This window comes from Onychomys torridus, chromosome 1 (genome assembly GCF_903995425.1).
Source record: "Onychomys torridus chromosome 1, mOncTor1.1, whole genome shotgun sequence".
NCBI lineage: Eukaryota > Metazoa > Chordata > Mammalia > Rodentia > Cricetidae > Onychomys > Onychomys torridus.
This window is the reverse complement of record NC_050443.1, coordinates 77,219,369-77,235,161: the sequence shown is the minus strand read 5'-3', so window position 1 is coordinate 77,235,161 and position 15,793 is coordinate 77,219,369. Positions and strand designations below refer to the sequence as shown.

Here is a 15,793-nt window from a genome sequence, read left to right as displayed (position 1 = left end):
GCATTTGCAAGGTGCTTCATAAATACTAGATATTAGAGTCCTAATGGGTGTCTGTGTGTTTATCATTCAGTCAGCGTAGGTGTAACACATGGTTACATGTGCCAGGTGGATATAAAGCAAGTAAATAGGGGGCTTTGCCCACCTGGAGCTCTGACCCTGGGGGCTGACCCTTCACAGATAGTATCAGACCTTGAGTGACGAACCACACAGGCACTTGATATATTAACCCGAAAAGTATGGATTTTAGAGACGTGCTTGGCCCAGAGGCTGAGGGCTAGGGGTCCTTGTCTGGTCTACAGTTAAGGAGGGCTTCCTGGACAACAAAGTGGCTGCTGAGGGAGCAACGTGAGGACTGAGGACAGGGACTGGACTGGGAACCATGAGTGGGTAGAGAAGTGAGCATGGGTGGGGAGGCACTACCATCATTTTGTCACCTTGCTGCTGAGTGAGGGCCAGGGTGACTGTGACTGTCGATGTTCTTACAATGTCTGGGAGCCAGAGATGGTGAGGGGGGCCGAGGTGGTGCTGGTGGGAAGTCAGGAGCCGGGAGGACCTGCTTAGGTGGAGAGGGAGACAGTGAGGAGTCTGCTGGCTTCCACCTGGAGCCGCCCTGGATGGCTGGGGAGGATGGGACAGATGTGAGGGAGGACTTCAGAGAGAGAGGACTGCAGAGAGGGAGGACGGCAGAGAGGGAGGGCGGCAGACAGGGAGGACTCCAGAGAGGGAGGACTGCAGAGAGGGAGGACGGCAGACAGGGAGGACTGCAGACAGGGAGGGCGGCAGACAGGGAGGACTCCAGAGAGGGAGGACGGCAGACAGGGAGGACTCCAGAGAGGGAGGACTGCAGACAGGGAGGACTGAAGACAGGGAGGACGGCAGAGAGGGAGGAGTGCAGACAGGGAGGACTCCAGAGAGGGAGGAGTGCAGACAGGGAGGAGTGCAGAGAGGGAGGACTGCAGAGAGGGAGGACGGCAGACAGGGAGGACGGCAGAGAGGGAGGACTGCAGACAGGGAGGACTGCAGACAGGGAGGACTGCAGAGAGGGAGGACTGCAGACAGGGAGGACTGCAGAGAGGGAGGACGGCAGAGAGGGAGGACGGCAGACAGGGAGGACGGCAGACAGGGAGGACTGCAGAGAGGGAGGACTGCAGAGAGGGAGGACGGCAGACAGGGAGGATGGGACAGAGAGGGAGGACTGCAGACAGGGAGGACTGCAGACAGGGAGGACTGCAGACAGGGAGGACTGCAGAGAGGGAGGGCGGCAGACAGGGAGGTCTGCAGACAGGGAGGACGGCAGACAGGGAGGACTGCAGAGAGGGAGGACTGCAGACAGGGAGGACGGCAGAGAGGGAGGACTGCAGACAGGGAGGATGGCAGACAGGGAGGCCTGTGGGATCTTACAACACTGAGGCTGGGAGACACCTGAGTCTCTGGCTCTGACAGACATGGAACCCAGGTCCCAAGACCAGAGTGCTCACAAGTCTCCCAGTGTCCGTGTGGTGATGGGGTGAAACTCAGTACTCCTGTTTTCCTCGGGAGCCAGATGCCTCTCAGTGCCCTTATCTTGTCTCCATTTTCCCCACCTAGGTCATCCCAGACTGGAAGGAGCAGGAATGGGACCCTGAAAAGCCTGAAAGCTATGCTGGCATCTTCCATTTCCACTTCTGGCGCTTCGGGGAGTGGGTGGACGTGGTCATCGATGACCGGCTGCCCACAGTCAACAACCAGCTCATTTACTGCCACTCCAACTCCAGAAACGAGTTCTGGTGTGCCCTGGTGGAGAAGGCCTATGCCAAGTAGGTGTGGCCAGGCGGGGTGGCCAGGTGGGTTGACCAGGCGGAGCTGTCTGGGTGGGATGACCAGGTGGGTTGACCAGGTAGAGCTGCTGTCTCTGGGTGGGATGACCATGTGGGTTGACCAGGTGGAGCTGTCTGGGTGGGATGACCATGTGGGTTGACCAGGTAGAGCTGTCTGGGTGGGATGACCATGTGAGTTGACCAGGTAGAGCTGTCTGGGTGGGATGACCAGGTGGGTTGACCAGGTGGAGCTGTCTGGGTGGGATGACCAGGTGGGTTGACCAGGCGGAGCTGCTGTCTCTGGGTGGGATGACCAGGTGGGTTGACCAGATGGAGCCATCTGGGTGGGATGACCATGTGGGTTGACCAGATGGAGCTGTCTGGGTGGGTTGACCAGGTGGGGCTATCTTGGTGGGATGACCAGATGGGTTGACCAGATGGAGCTGTCTGGGTGGGTTGACCAGGTGGGTTGACCAGATGGAGCTGTCTGGGTGGGTTGACCAGGTGGGGCTATCTTGGTGGGATGACCAGATGGGTTGACCAGGTGGAGCTCTCTGGGTGGGATGACCAGACTGAGTTGCCGAATCAGTGTGAGCTATTCCTGGGCTCCATGGGCCTTTAGGAAAGGCTCCTGTCACAAAGAGGTGAGGGACTGTGTCCACAGCATGGTCAGAGCCTAGGCCCAAGGACCCTACCTGCTAGGTCTGTTATGGGTGGAGTGGAGACCTGGACTATGAGAAGGAGAAGTAATGGGAGAAGATGGGGCCCAGGCAAGCATCCTGCAGCATTTGGGGCAGGCTGACACTCGCGTTTATGGGAGTAGAGCTTACCCTCAAGTGTATATTGCCGAACTCCCCTGGGGACCTTTCCTGGTCTGGATGGTGGACTGTGGGCCAGATGCCTTTCCTCCTCTTGTAGGACCTGGCACGGAATGAGCACCAGCAAAGGTGTGCTGAGGAGCGGGACATCTGAGGGCAGGAAAGCCAGCTGGTTCTAGCCTCTCCCTGGGTCCTCTTCCCAGGCCTTTGGAGGATGTGTGGGAAGGGGTGGGAGGTGTGAGAGAGTGTGAGAGGAATCGCAGGAGTTTGAATTCAGGACCCTACATGGAAGAGAGGAAAGGAAAAACAAATCCAAAAACACTGGAGAATTTCACCCTCAGAAAGCAGAGCCAGTGCCTTGGCGGCCAGTGTGTCTCTGTTACCATTGGTGGGCTGTGGTGGAGTGCCTCCTGCCAGCTAGGCAAGGGCTCCACCACTGAACTACAGGTCCAGCTCTTGTTCTGTTTTGTTTTTATAAATAAAGTTTGATTGATTAGGTACGTACACATGTACACACACACACACACACACACACACACACACACACACACTACTGCTCGCTAAGCCACCAATTCATTGTGCCCATAATTGCTGCCCATAATGCTGTCACCATTGCCTATGTCCAAAACCTTTTCACACACCCCTCCAGCAGAAATTCTTCCCCATTAATCAATAACTCCCTTTTGAAGTGAACTCCTGCTTTTGCCTTTGAATCTACCTATCCTGGACACCTCATTTATGGGGAACCCCACTATGTTTGTTCCTCTGGGCCTGTCTTCTTTTTCTCAGCATGATATTTTTAAAGATTTATTTATTCGTGTATTTTATGTATATGAGTGCTTTGTCTTCATGCACACCAGAAGAAGGAATCTAATGTGTTTACAGATGGTTGTGAGCCACCATGTGGTTGCTGGGAATTGAACTCAGGACCTCTGGAAGAGCAGTCAGTGTTCTTAACCGCTGAGCCATCTCTCCAGCACCCAGCAGACTACTTTCAAGGTCTGGCTATGGTACGGCTTATTCAGCACCTTTGTTCACAGCTGAATGATATTCCCCTGGAGCTCTCAGCCACGCTTTATCTGTTTGCAGATGGACAGTTGGGCAGCGTCCACCTCTCGGCTGCTGTGAATAGTGTCTCTGTGATCTTGGGTGTTCAGGTGTCTGAGTCTCTGCTTTGACCCTTTTCTAGTGTATCCTAGCAGTGGATCTTCTGGTCATGTGATAGTTCGAAACGTGACTTTTTAAGCAATTCTCCATAATGGCTGCACTACATTATGCTTGCTTTTATTTGTTTTTTGTTTGTTTACTTTTAATTTTTTATCTCCCCTCCTCCCACCTCTGTGTGTTGTAGTTAGGTGCATTTTTTTTCATGTGTGTGCATACTTGTATACTCATATGTGCATGCACATGCGTGTGCATGTGGAGTCCTAGGGGTGATGTTGGGAACATCCTGGCTTGCTCTTTCACTTTACTCACAAGGCAGGACTCTCAGTCAAACCCAGAGTCACTGACGTGGCTAGTCCTGCTAGCCAGCTTGCTCTCGGGATCCCATCTCTGCCTGCCAAGGCTGGAATTCAGGTGGACCCCCACATCCACTTGCATTTACTTGGGTTCTGGGGATTTGAACTCTAGCCCTCACACTTTCCTGACAATTGCTTTAACCACTGGACCACCTCCCCAGTTCTCATTACTCTTTGTGTTGTAAAACAAGCCTGTGCCTTTCGGAGCAAATCCGAAAAGTCTCGAATAGTGACGGTCCCTCCCCTTCCTGCTTAGACATCCCCCCTGTCTGCATCTGTGCCTCCAGCTCTCTTTCATTCTCTACGCCCTGTCCTCTATCCTGGAGGACACTATTCAGTATCATCTTCGTTTGTATGACAGGCTTTTATGCAGACTTTCCCCAGACTCACTGTGTAGCAGAAGCTGGCCTTGAACTCCCAATCCCTGGGCTGAGGTTACAGGCCTGTGCTGCTAGCCCAGCTTCTTTTCACATCTCTGTGCATCTCTGTTCATTGACATCCTTACAAAGCATGGCACTGTTTTGTGGGTTTGTCTTTTCAGTGTATACTGAGGGTACTTTGCTGTGTATCTATCTCTTTGTTACTCATGTTCAGATTCACTGTGTCATACATAGTAGATGCTTAATATCTTTTTAAAGTTCCCAGTATCAAAGAAACTGGATACAGATCTTCCAATTCCACATGCAGTTCATCTCTCCAGGTGAGAAGCTACTTTAAGGAATTATTGCTTGCCCCCCAAAACATCACTGGAATCCAGCTATGTATGTTTTTCAAACATAACAAATAAACACTAGCATTTTTCCCTAACCCTAAGATTCTTTTCCAGCGCTTTCTAGACTGTTCCAGAGCATAGATACAGCATTTGTTTTTAAACCAATTCCTTAGAGTTGTACATTTCATCATTGTGAATTCTATTACTTATGCAGAATTGTTGAGAATTTGAGTCCCACAGTGGTGGTGTTCAGATGGACAGAGTGGGCCTGGGAGTTAAGACCTGGACGCCAGTGTTGCCTGTGCTGTGGCTTGCTGCGAGACTGTACCAGTTGGCTTGGTTTCTAAGCTTCACACAGCTCCCGTATGGGGCAACAGATTTAGACCTGCCTGGGAGCCTGAACTGGGAATTCCTTGCCTGTTGTTCCCCAGGCTGGCGGGCTGTTACCAGGCCCTGGATGGAGGCAACACGGCAGATGCACTAGTAGATTTCACAGGTGGCGTTTCTGAACCCATTGACCTGACCGATGGGGACTTTGCCAAGGATGAGGCCAAGAGGAATCAGCTCTTTGAGCGGGTGCTGAAGGTGCATAGCAGAGGTGGCCTCATCAGTGCCTCCATCAAGGTAGGAGTGCGGGGCAGACCCAAGCCTGGGATGAGAGGGAGTGGGGCTGAGCCTGGACCCAGGCCAGCTTACCACACTGACTCTTGGCCTCTTGGTGGACACAGCAGTTGGAGAGCACAGCTCTTCTTCCCCGGTACTGAGCAGCAATGCAATTCCAGCCTTAACCTCCTGCACCATGCCACGCCCCCACACCATTCAGACCCCCTTCAGACTCCTTTGGGCTCTTGTATCTCTCTCTGCCTTTGAGGCACATTGCCAAGGCAGATGGTGCTCAAAGTTTAGGGGCACCTGGAAGAGGGTAGGGAGTCCCTAGGGTAGGTAGACTGAAGCTGGTCTCCAAGAGGGTCCTCTGCTCGGTCACTGCTGGGAGATAGGTGGGTTCATTGGTGGCAGAGTGTGAAACCAGGATAAGTTCTCTGTCTGTGTGCCTGATCAGCTGGCTCTCTAGAAACATGGTGCCCTGATTTGCAGTATCTGTCCAGTTCCATAGAGTAAATACTCCCACCAAGGTCAGTTTTCTATTGCCCATGTTTCCACAAACAGCTCTTAAAATTTCTGAGTGTTACTACCAGGCATGGTGTTTGCACATCTGTAATCTCAGTATTTGAGACTTGGGAGGCAGAGGCAGGAGGGTTGCCCCAAGTTCAAAGTCAGTCTAGTCTACAAAAAGAATTCTAGGCCACTCAGGCCTATGTATTGAGACTTGAATAATTTTAAATATATAGCAATTGGCTTCACTGGGGCAGGTTGGCAGCAATATAATATGGGGTGGCATCTGTAGGTGGCTGGTCCCCTGGGTTCTGACCCCTTCTTAGCAAAGTTTTTTTTCCATGCAGCTGCAGTTCCCATCCATACCTGAAGGGGGCGGTATGGCTCCTTAGTCTAGCTCCAGTGTCTTAGTTTGGATTCCAGGGTGACTCCTGTCTGAGCACCTTTGTCCTCCTGCAGGCTGTGACAGCAGCTGACATGGAGGCCCGCCTGGCATGTGGCCTGGTGAAGGGCCATGCGTATGCTGTCACTGATGTGCGCAAGGTGCGCCTGGGCCACGGCCTGCTGGCCTTCTTCAAATCAGAGAAGCTGGACATGATCCGCCTGAGGAACCCCTGGGGCGAGCGGGAGTGGAACGGGCCCTGGAGCGACACGTGAGGCCCAGGGTTGGGGTGGGTACAGGCACAGAGGCCAGGACAAAATGTGACACTGGACTGGGCCTTGCAGGGTCTGGGGGAGATGGCCTGAGGAAAAGACAGGACACTCACTTTCCAGTGTGTGTGAGGTGTCTGGGGGTGGGGTCATCAAGGACAGTGGCCTGGAGAAGGGTGAGCTGACCTTGACCTGTGGGAGGTGGGGAGGGAGGCCACCAGCTCCCTGCATGCTGCTGGTGCTCTGGACTTGGCCAGTGGCCCCGAGGGTCAGAGCCCTTATCCCAGCCTTACCCCCAACTTCGTAGCCATGGCATGAAGAAGGCAGATTACAGTCTCCAGTGGGAGGGCATGGGGGGCTTCTTGGAGCTGGGCTGGGCATGACCTCCAGTTTCTCTAACTGCACTGCTTGGCCCAGCGCTGTCTCTTGGGGAGGTGGTCCTGGCCGGACATGCTCTTATACTGCTTCCTCCCTGGTACTCACTTTCCAGCTCAGAGGAGTGGAAGAGAGTGAGCAAGAGTGAGCGGGAGAAGATGGGTGTGACTGTGCAGGATGATGGTGAGTTTTGGTGAGTGTCCTCTTATCCTGAGTTTGGGCTGACAGGGAGCATGTGACAGGGAGTCGGAAGCCAGGGCTCCATAGTCACCATCATGTGTGACGTTGGAAAACTCACACTACCTCTCTGACCCATTTCCTCCTCTGTAAAATGAATTGTGCAGTGATGGACCCTTTTACCCCATGCACACCTGAGGGACACTGGAACTGTCCTGACTCCCAGGCTTGTCCTAGCAAACAGGCCACAGGGCCAGCAGACAGTCACCTTCGGGCATCTATCTCCTTCATCCAACCTTCTTGTTTCTGTTCCCAGCATTTGTTCTCTTGTGTCTACTCTGCGTCCATCCCCTACATCCAGTCATCTGTACCTATTCCCTGCATCTTTCCCCTGCATCCATTCCTCTATATTCATCCCTCGTGCTTGGTCCTTCCCTGTGTCTGCCTCACATTCCCTGCATCCGTTTGTGAAGCATATCCTTCTGAATCCATCACCCTGTACCCATTCCTCACATCCACTCTCTCTATCCATCCTACTGTATGCACCCCTACACCTACTCATCCCCCTGCATCCAGTCATTTCCCTGTATCCGTCCCTTCCTCCATCCCCCATACTTGTTCATTCCCCTGTATCCATCCCCTCTTCCACCCCCCTACCTGTTCATTCCCCTGTATCCATCCCCTCCTCCACCCCCCATACCTGTTCATTCCCCTGTATCCATCCCCTCCTCCACCCCCCATACCTGTTCATTCCCCTGTATCCATCCCCTCCTCCACCCCCCATACCTGTTCATTCCCCTGTATCCATCCCCTCCTCCACCCCCCATACCTGTTCATTCCCCTGTATCCATCCCCTCCTCCACCCCCCATACCTGTTCATTCCCCTGTATCCATTCCTTCCTTTGTACACATTCCCCTATGTGCATCCCTCAAATCCACTCCACCAGTGGACTCTCTCTGGACCCTGTCCTGGTGCAGTGCTGTTCTTCCCAGCACACTTGATAGGAGACTCAGCCGCCTATGGGAAGGAAGGTACAAGGTACTCGGTGTGAGGTAGATACCATGCAGACCCCAGACCCACCAGGATCAGATGACAGCAATACTAGTATCCTAATGAAGCCCCCTTCCGTGGGTGTGGGGTAGGCTAGCCAGGCCCTCCAGTCTGCACTGCTGTGGACAGTTGACAGTCAGTTGAGTTAAAATAGTCACATTACTTCTCCATGGAAATGGCCGCTTTTAAAGGCCTTCTCATGCATATTCATACCATGCACTTCCCCTGGACCTGCCCATGCTCCTTGAGGTGTGTCTGGCTACTGCCTGGTCACTGTCTCATGCTTACCACGGTGGGGGGTGGTTGTCTACCACCAGTTGATTCAGGGCTTACAGCAGCCCTGGAAGATAACGGGTAGAAACAGACTATACATGATGTACACAGCAGGGCCGATGAGAAGGCACTTTTGATCCTGACAACCTTATTTCAATCCTTGGGACCCACACAGTGGGAGGAGAGAACCAACTCCCATAGGCTGTCCTCTGACCTCCAGATGCATGCCATGCACACCCTTATCCTCCTCCTCCCAACAATGAACCATCTAAAACTGCAACACAATGTTAAGAGGTGTGCTGTCGTTACTAACACGGTGAACAGCTGTCACAGCCAACATGCCAGCTGCTTTCTGTGTTCAAAACAATGCTGCACGCTCCCATATTGCTTAATCCCCTGCCAGCCCTGTGAGACAGGCAACTGTTGTTGGGAGGTTCATCTCCGTTTTACAAAAGAGGAAATTGAGGCCCAAGAAAGAGTTGGGGTCTTGGTGGTATTGTGTCCAGCTTGCTTCTGTGGAGCTGTGGTTAAGGGCGTTATGGGGTTCATCCAGCTCAGTGCCTCTTCCTACACACAGGATGACCTTCGAGGACGTGTGCCGGTACTTTACAGACATCATTAAGTGCCGGCTGATTAACACATCCTACCTGAGCATCCATAAGACATGGGAGGAGGCCCGGCTGCGTGGCGCCTGGACGAGACATGAGGACCCACAGCAGAACCGCAGTGGAGGCTGCATCAACCACAAGGACACATTCTTCCAGAACCCACAGGTGGGCACTGGCCAGGACCCACCCCGCCCCACCCTGCAGCAGCTGTGAGACCTCATCACTGCCCTGCATCACTCAGGAATGTCCCTGACTGTCTTTGAGCCTCACAAGACTATCTGTGCAGTGAGGGCCTGGTGGACACTGTCTGGGAACGTGACGTCCCAGTCTTACTGTCTGCACTGCACATGGTCACAATGAGGACACTCACTCTCAGGGACTTCAACATGTTTGTCCGGAGTCTCAGGGATGGTTAGAGATGGTCAGATCCCTTGTTTTCACAGTTGCATGGTTTGGCTCTTCCCAGGAAATGTAGCCAGGCTGTGCCCCCCATGGGAACTGTGCCCCCAGCAGCATCCTCAATCAGAGCCCATGTGTTTAGTCCTTAGACCCCCAGTGTGTCCTTACTGAGCACCTACTGTGTGCTAGGCTCTGAGGTGAGTGTTTACCATCTCATGGAGCTCTCCCAGTCTTCAGGCAAGGTGGCCACTGTATGAGTTAATAGGCTCACCTCCCAGACGAGGGACTGACTCGGAGAGCTGATGGGGGGTGGCCCCAGCTCATGCCGCTGACATGGCTGAGGCTTAGCCCCTGGGTCCAGGCTCTTGGGAGCACAGGAGGCTGCCCCCCGGTCTCACCATGGGTCTCTTTTCATGGCCACACCTGCAGTACATCTTTGAAGTCAAGAAGCCAGAAGATGAAGTACTGATCTGCATTCAGCAGCGGCCCAAGCGTTCAACTCGCAGAGAAGGCAAAGGCGAGAACCTGGCCATCGGCTTCGACATCTATAAGGTGAGACCTGCGGCCGAGGTCACTTGTGGTGAGGGATACTAGCTGTTGGCTCTGGGAGGTCCTGTGTGCCTGATGGCCCCGCTGCCGCTCCCCCAGGGTTGGGCCTCTCATTCCCCGCAGCCTGTTGTATTGGAAGCTTTGGGCTTGTGTTGGAAGCTTTGCAACCTCGTGGGCTGCCAAGTAGGCGACCTTGTACAGAGACAGGTAGACTCACCTCTGGCCGCTCCTCTTGGATTGTTGTCCTCCACATGTGATGCTTAGTGTGGGGAGACAGTCCCCACATACATGTCGAATCTTGAGAACGTACTGAACCCACATGGATGTGAGATACTGGTGCATGCTTGGTCCCCAGCATTTAATGGTTATGACAGGATGGTTTGCTCACTCCCTTGTGCTGGTTTATTCATAGTGTGTTGACGTGCTATGACACTTTGTGCCGTGTTATAGCTTGCTCTGATTGGACTGTTTGTAGCATATAGTGCTTTTTTCAAGAATTGTCTAGGATGTCCTGGTGCTGCTGGCGTCATTTCATGGGTTTGGGCTGGGAGTTAGGCATGTCATGGTACATAGGCCTCCCAAACCGTGAAGGTAAGTTCAGAGTCTCCCAGTGGGTGTCCCAAACCGCAGGTAGTGCCACACCATAGCCATAGCAAAGACAGCTCCTGAGCAGTTAATGCGTGGGTCCAGTACACAGTACAGTGCTGGCCAAACAAGGTTACTCATGTTCTGGATTGAGGAAAGTAAAATGGTGCAGGATTTCAGCATATCTGAAACTGAAAATATAGAAATTATTTCTGGATTTTCCTTTTGCTATCTTCAGAGCATGGTTGACTGTAGGTAACTGAAATCATGGAAAATGGAACTGTAGCTAAGCAGGGTGGGGGTGGGGGTGGGGGTCAGGGACTACTGTGCTTGATGCCTCTGTGGCCAAACTCCAGGGTCAGGCTGGGTGTGGTGGCACACGCCTGTAATCCCAGCACTTGGGAAGCCGAGGCAGGAGAGCAGGAGTCCCAGGACTGTCTCAATTACAGAATGAGTTCAAGCCTGGGCTATAAGAGACTTGGTCTCAAAAACATAACAGCAAAATAAGAGAAGGGTCACCAAGATGGCTCGTCAGGCAAAGGCACTTGACGCTGAAGCCTGATAACATGAGCTGGGTCCCTGGGACACATGTAAAAGTGGAAGGGTAGAATTAGCTATACAGTTGTCCTCTGACTAACACATGTGTGTTGTGGCATGTATGCCCCTTATCTTATACACACATATACAAAAAATACATTAAAAAAAAAAAAAGCTTGTAGGGTCATTGGGATTACCAGGGGGTTTCTCACCCACCCCCACTTGTAAATAATTTTTCTTGAGGTAAAAGTCATAGGTCACTGAATTGAGCATGTAACCTCGTGACATCATCACTAGATGATCATCGCTGTGAAGAGAAGGTCCACTCCAGTAGGTTATCGCCACCCAATCCAATAGACACTTCCGGGGGTGGTCTCTGCAGACGCCATGGCCAGCAGAGTGTCAGTCCATGTGAAGCAAGAAGGAATTCCAATTCAACATGACTGGTTCTGGTTCAAACTTCGAGAGTCTGACACCAGGTGGTTTATTTTAGGCATATTTAAGCACAGCACAATTTGGAAAAGTTTCCTGGTGATAATTAACTCAATCTCTTGTGCACAATAAAGCTTAAGACCTGACTACATGTGATAGCTTCCATACAGACAGTTTCTATAGATTAGCTATGATGACATCTTAAGGGTCTGCAGGAGGACCTAGTGCGGTCTCCGTCATACAGAGAGTGCAGAGGTCACCAGGCTATTAACTGCCTCCACTCCCAGACTTTGGGTGGAAAACAGGCTATCCATCTCTCCCTTTGAAGAGACAGCCTGTGTGTTTGGCATTCCTGGTTTCCTAGTGCTTGTCTGAGCACAAGGACCTCCATGCTCCTGCACCCTCCTCTGCCCTAGCCCAACACTGACCTAATTTTGTCTTTATGCATTTGCTAGTTCTGAACATTTCCTACCCATGTGTCCTACTGATCTTTCCATGGTGGCCAGCAGGAGATGGGACAGACTCCGGGCTGCATGTGGCCCATCTCCTCCCGTCTCCACACAGGTGGAAGAGAACCGTCAGTACCGTATGCACAGCCTGCAGCATAAGGCCGCCAGCTCCATCTACATCAACTCTCGGAGCGTTTTCTTGCGGACAGAGCAGCCTGAGGGCCGCTATGTCATCATCCCTACCACCTTCGAGCCAGGCCACACTGGCGAGTTCCTGCTCCGCGTCTTCACAGATGTACCTTCCAACTGCCGGTGCGCAGAGCCTAGGGCTGGTGACAGTATAGTCCACGCTGGGCCTGGTAGAATCTGCAGCCCTAGCCTGGCTGTCTGCTCAGGACATGGTGCCTAGGCACCTGCGTCCTCAGAGATGGGCACCCCTTGCCTCTCTCCTTCCCTGCTTGCCTGCCCAGCTTCTCTTGGTCCTGACTAGGAACAGTGACTCTGTTTTGTAAAGTGGCTTTCACGTATTCTATTTATCTCCCCACACCCCAAATGGGAGGCCTAACCACTCCATTTTATAGATGAAAACAGGGCCCAGCTCTAGAAAAGGGGTCCGACGCCATGCTGTCTGTGGCAATACGGGCTGAACCGCCCACCCACCTGGATTTGAGGGTGGATCTTGTCACTCTCTCACTTGTCCCATGGAGACTGGCTTGGGGGCGGGCAGTGGGCTGCTAAAACCATTTTGAGGATGAGAAATAATGTCTTTAATGCCCAACAGAGGCTGTGGTGTGCAGGTAGTGCTAAGTGCACTGTGGTCCCTCGAGGAGGATGGGACCTGGGGGAGGGACAGAGAGGCTGGAAGCCCGTGCAGTGGATGGCTGGGTCTGCTGGGAGGTCTGGCTTAGAATTAATAAACATCTGCAGTAAATACCGCTCCTTACTTTGAACCCGTCTTCATGTCTTTCTGCCATCTGTCTGTCCCCGTGCCCTGCCCTATATCAGGGAGCTGTGCCTCGATGAACCCCCTCGCACCTGTTGGAGCTCCCTGTGCGGCTACCCCCAGCAAGTGACCCAGGTCCATGTCCTGGGGGCTGCTGGCCTCAAGGACTCGGCAACAGGTGAGCTCACCTGGAGATGACCCCAGGCCTGATCTCCTTCAACACAGACCCCAGCACCTACCGAACTCACTCTGAGGGACCAGCCATCCAGGGTGCGATGTGAGCTTCTACAGAGGTTCACCTCCTGCATCCCCATGTGGTGGGGACGTCAGATAGCCAACTGGGGGTTCAGGAAGGCTTCCTGGGGAGCAGGCCTAGTTCAGTGGGTGAGGACTGCAGGCCAGAGGCCCCCTGCATTCCTTCCTCTGGGTGCCCTAGAAGGTAGCAGACTCCTGTCCGGAAGGTGGATCAGGCTCCTCTCTTCCTTCCCCTCTGTGACTAAGACCAGGTTGGCATGTCCCATCCCGGACACCTGTCCCATTGGACCAGCCCGTCCTCACTCCAGCTACCCATCCTCTCTCCAGGGGCAAACTCATATGTAATCATCAAGTGTGAGGGCGAAAAGGTCCGCTCAGCTGTGCAGAGAGGGACCTCGACACCGGAGTACAATGTGAAAGGCATCTTCTATCGCAAGAAGCTGGCTCAACCCATCACCGTGCAGGTGAGGCCCTCTCACAAGCCTGTCCTGTCCCCTCCCGTGACCCCCAGCTCCCAGGGGTGGGACCCAGGGCACAAGAGCCTTCGACAAAGACCTGGTGGTGCTAGATTCTGTTGTCTTGCCCATCCCCCCACTGCTTCTGCCCCCAACCCCATTCAGTCTGGGTCTGAGAGGCAGCAAGGTTGGTCTCCCAACTGGAGTCAGTGGTTCAAGCCTTGGTCACATTCCTCAGAGCTCCCACCAGTGGATCCACGTGGGAAAGTGACACAGGTCACATGTGGCATGTGGCTGTTTCCTAAGAGTTCTGAGGAGGGAAATCGAATGCCAGTGTCCTTGGGCACAGCTCCTTTCTCTCAGGTCAATGTGGCTAAGCTCATTACCAGGAAGCCCTCTGTCCCCAGGCCCAGAGCAGCCTCTCTCTGGGTGAGAAACCATCTGTAAACAAATGTCTTGCACCCCAGGGGATCTACTAGATTTTCCAAGTGTTCTTAACACTGGGTCCCACTGGATCAAATCACAGACTTGTAGTTATGAGGCTAGAAGGACCCGTAGGGGCAGGTGATTCAACCTGGATATTAAAAATGAGCTGTTGAGTGAAGTGGTACATGTCTTCAATCTCAGCATTCAGGAGACAGAGGCAGACAGAATTCTGTGAGTTTGGGGCCAGCCTGATCTGCATACCTGCACAGCCTGTAGTTCCAGGCTTGCCAGGACTACACAGTGAAACCTGTCTCAGAAACAAAAGAAAAATGGGCTGGGGGCAGAGCTAGGTCAAGTCCAAGTTTACCCCACAGTTCAAGTTTACCAAGCTAGTAGTACGAGACTGGGCTTTCTTCGTGGTAGGGAGCTTTGACGGGAGCCAGAGGCTCTGGAAAAGGGCATCCCCTAGGACATGGGCTTTCCCTGGCTGGGCTTGTTTTGAGGGAAGAAGTTTCTAGGCCCTGCCCTCACTCCCCACCTGCCAGAGGCTATATTCTTGGTCTTGGACACCACCACCCCCCACCCCACCCCACACCCGTCTCCTCTCAGATTTGGAATCACCGAATCCTGAAGGATGAATTCCTGGGCCAGGTGTGCCTGAAGACCAACCCGGATGACCTGCAGGCCCTCCACACCCTCCACCTCCAGGACCGCAGTAGACGGCAGCCCAGCGACTTGCCAGGCACCGTGGCTGTGCATGTCCTCAGCAGTGTCTCTCTCACAGCTGTGTGACGCCAGCCCATAGCCTGGCCCCACTGCTTCTCGCCACCACCTGCATGTCCCCACCTGGCCTGGGACCAGCCTGGGAACCAGACACTGGGGCCCTTTCCCCACTCCCCTGCTGACCCACTGTGTGACCTGAGGAGGGCCCTGCCCCTCTCTGAGCCTCGGTGTTTGGAGGGCCCCAAAGAATTCCCTTCTTGTGGGGGATTTTCCTTGCCTAAGATTTAAAGTAGCTCTACCCAGTGGGCGCTGCTGCTAAGGGGCTATCTGTTGAAAACATTTCCCCAGGCCCTACCGTCTGCCGAGGAGTGCCAAGATGTCACTTGTTTACACACAAACTGCCATGTCCCGAGCACCTTCCTCCCCTTGCTTCCTAGCTCCCTTCCCAGGTCTCTGCTGTATAGCTACAGTGACCTTAAACTTCTTCTCTTCCTGCCTCCACTTTCCCAGTGTTGAGATTATAGGCATGTGCCGCTACACCAGTTTTTATGGTGCTGGGAATTGAACCTAGGGCTTTGTGTATGCTAGGCAAGCATTCTATCAACTGAGCTACATCTCCAGTCCCACTACACCTTGTCTTTTGAGCCACCTTGAAAGAGCCCTTAGTGGGCTTCTGCTGGGAGGGACACAGGAGACATTTGCTCATTGTTTAATACCCTTCTCCCATCCATTGGCTTACTCAACATGGATTTGCCCAATTAGCCCAAAGAGCCGCCCTAGGCCTCCCTAGCCTCGGGTCTTCTCAGAGGCAGATACCCCTAACTTCACTCCCATCTCCCGAAGAGCCATGGCCACACCAGTGAGGAAGTGTTATTTCCCAGTTTCCACTTACGATGTTGGAGGAGTTGCCCGGCCCAGGCAGTCAATATAGAGCTGTGGTCCCTAG

At 53.2% G+C, this 15,793-nt stretch overlaps 1 protein-coding gene across 4 annotated transcripts in view; it reads left to right on the top strand.

The window, feature by feature from the left end:
* The window catches only part of Capn5 (calpain 5), a 55,145-nt gene extending 39,765 nt beyond the window's left edge, over positions 1-15,380 (top strand). For all 4 annotated transcript variants that reach the window (XM_036168438.1, XM_036168445.1, XM_036168450.1 and 1 more), the window contains exons 4-13: positions 1,588-1,796; positions 5,278-5,470; positions 6,419-6,612; positions 7,101-7,178; positions 9,064-9,259; positions 9,923-10,045; positions 12,161-12,357; positions 13,051-13,166; positions 13,571-13,707; positions 14,734-15,380. In XM_036168438.1, coding sequence (XP_036024331.1) covers positions 1,588-1,796; positions 5,278-5,470; positions 6,419-6,612; positions 7,101-7,178; positions 9,064-9,259; positions 9,923-10,045; positions 12,161-12,357; positions 13,051-13,166; positions 13,571-13,707; positions 14,734-14,916 — 1,626 coding nt within the window. In that variant the 3' untranslated portion in view covers positions 14,917-15,380. The remainder of the gene's footprint in view (positions 1-1,587; positions 1,797-5,277; positions 5,471-6,418; positions 6,613-7,100; positions 7,179-9,063; positions 9,260-9,922; positions 10,046-12,160; positions 12,358-13,050; positions 13,167-13,570; positions 13,708-14,733) is intronic.
* Positions 15,381-15,793: the final 413 nt, after the last annotated feature.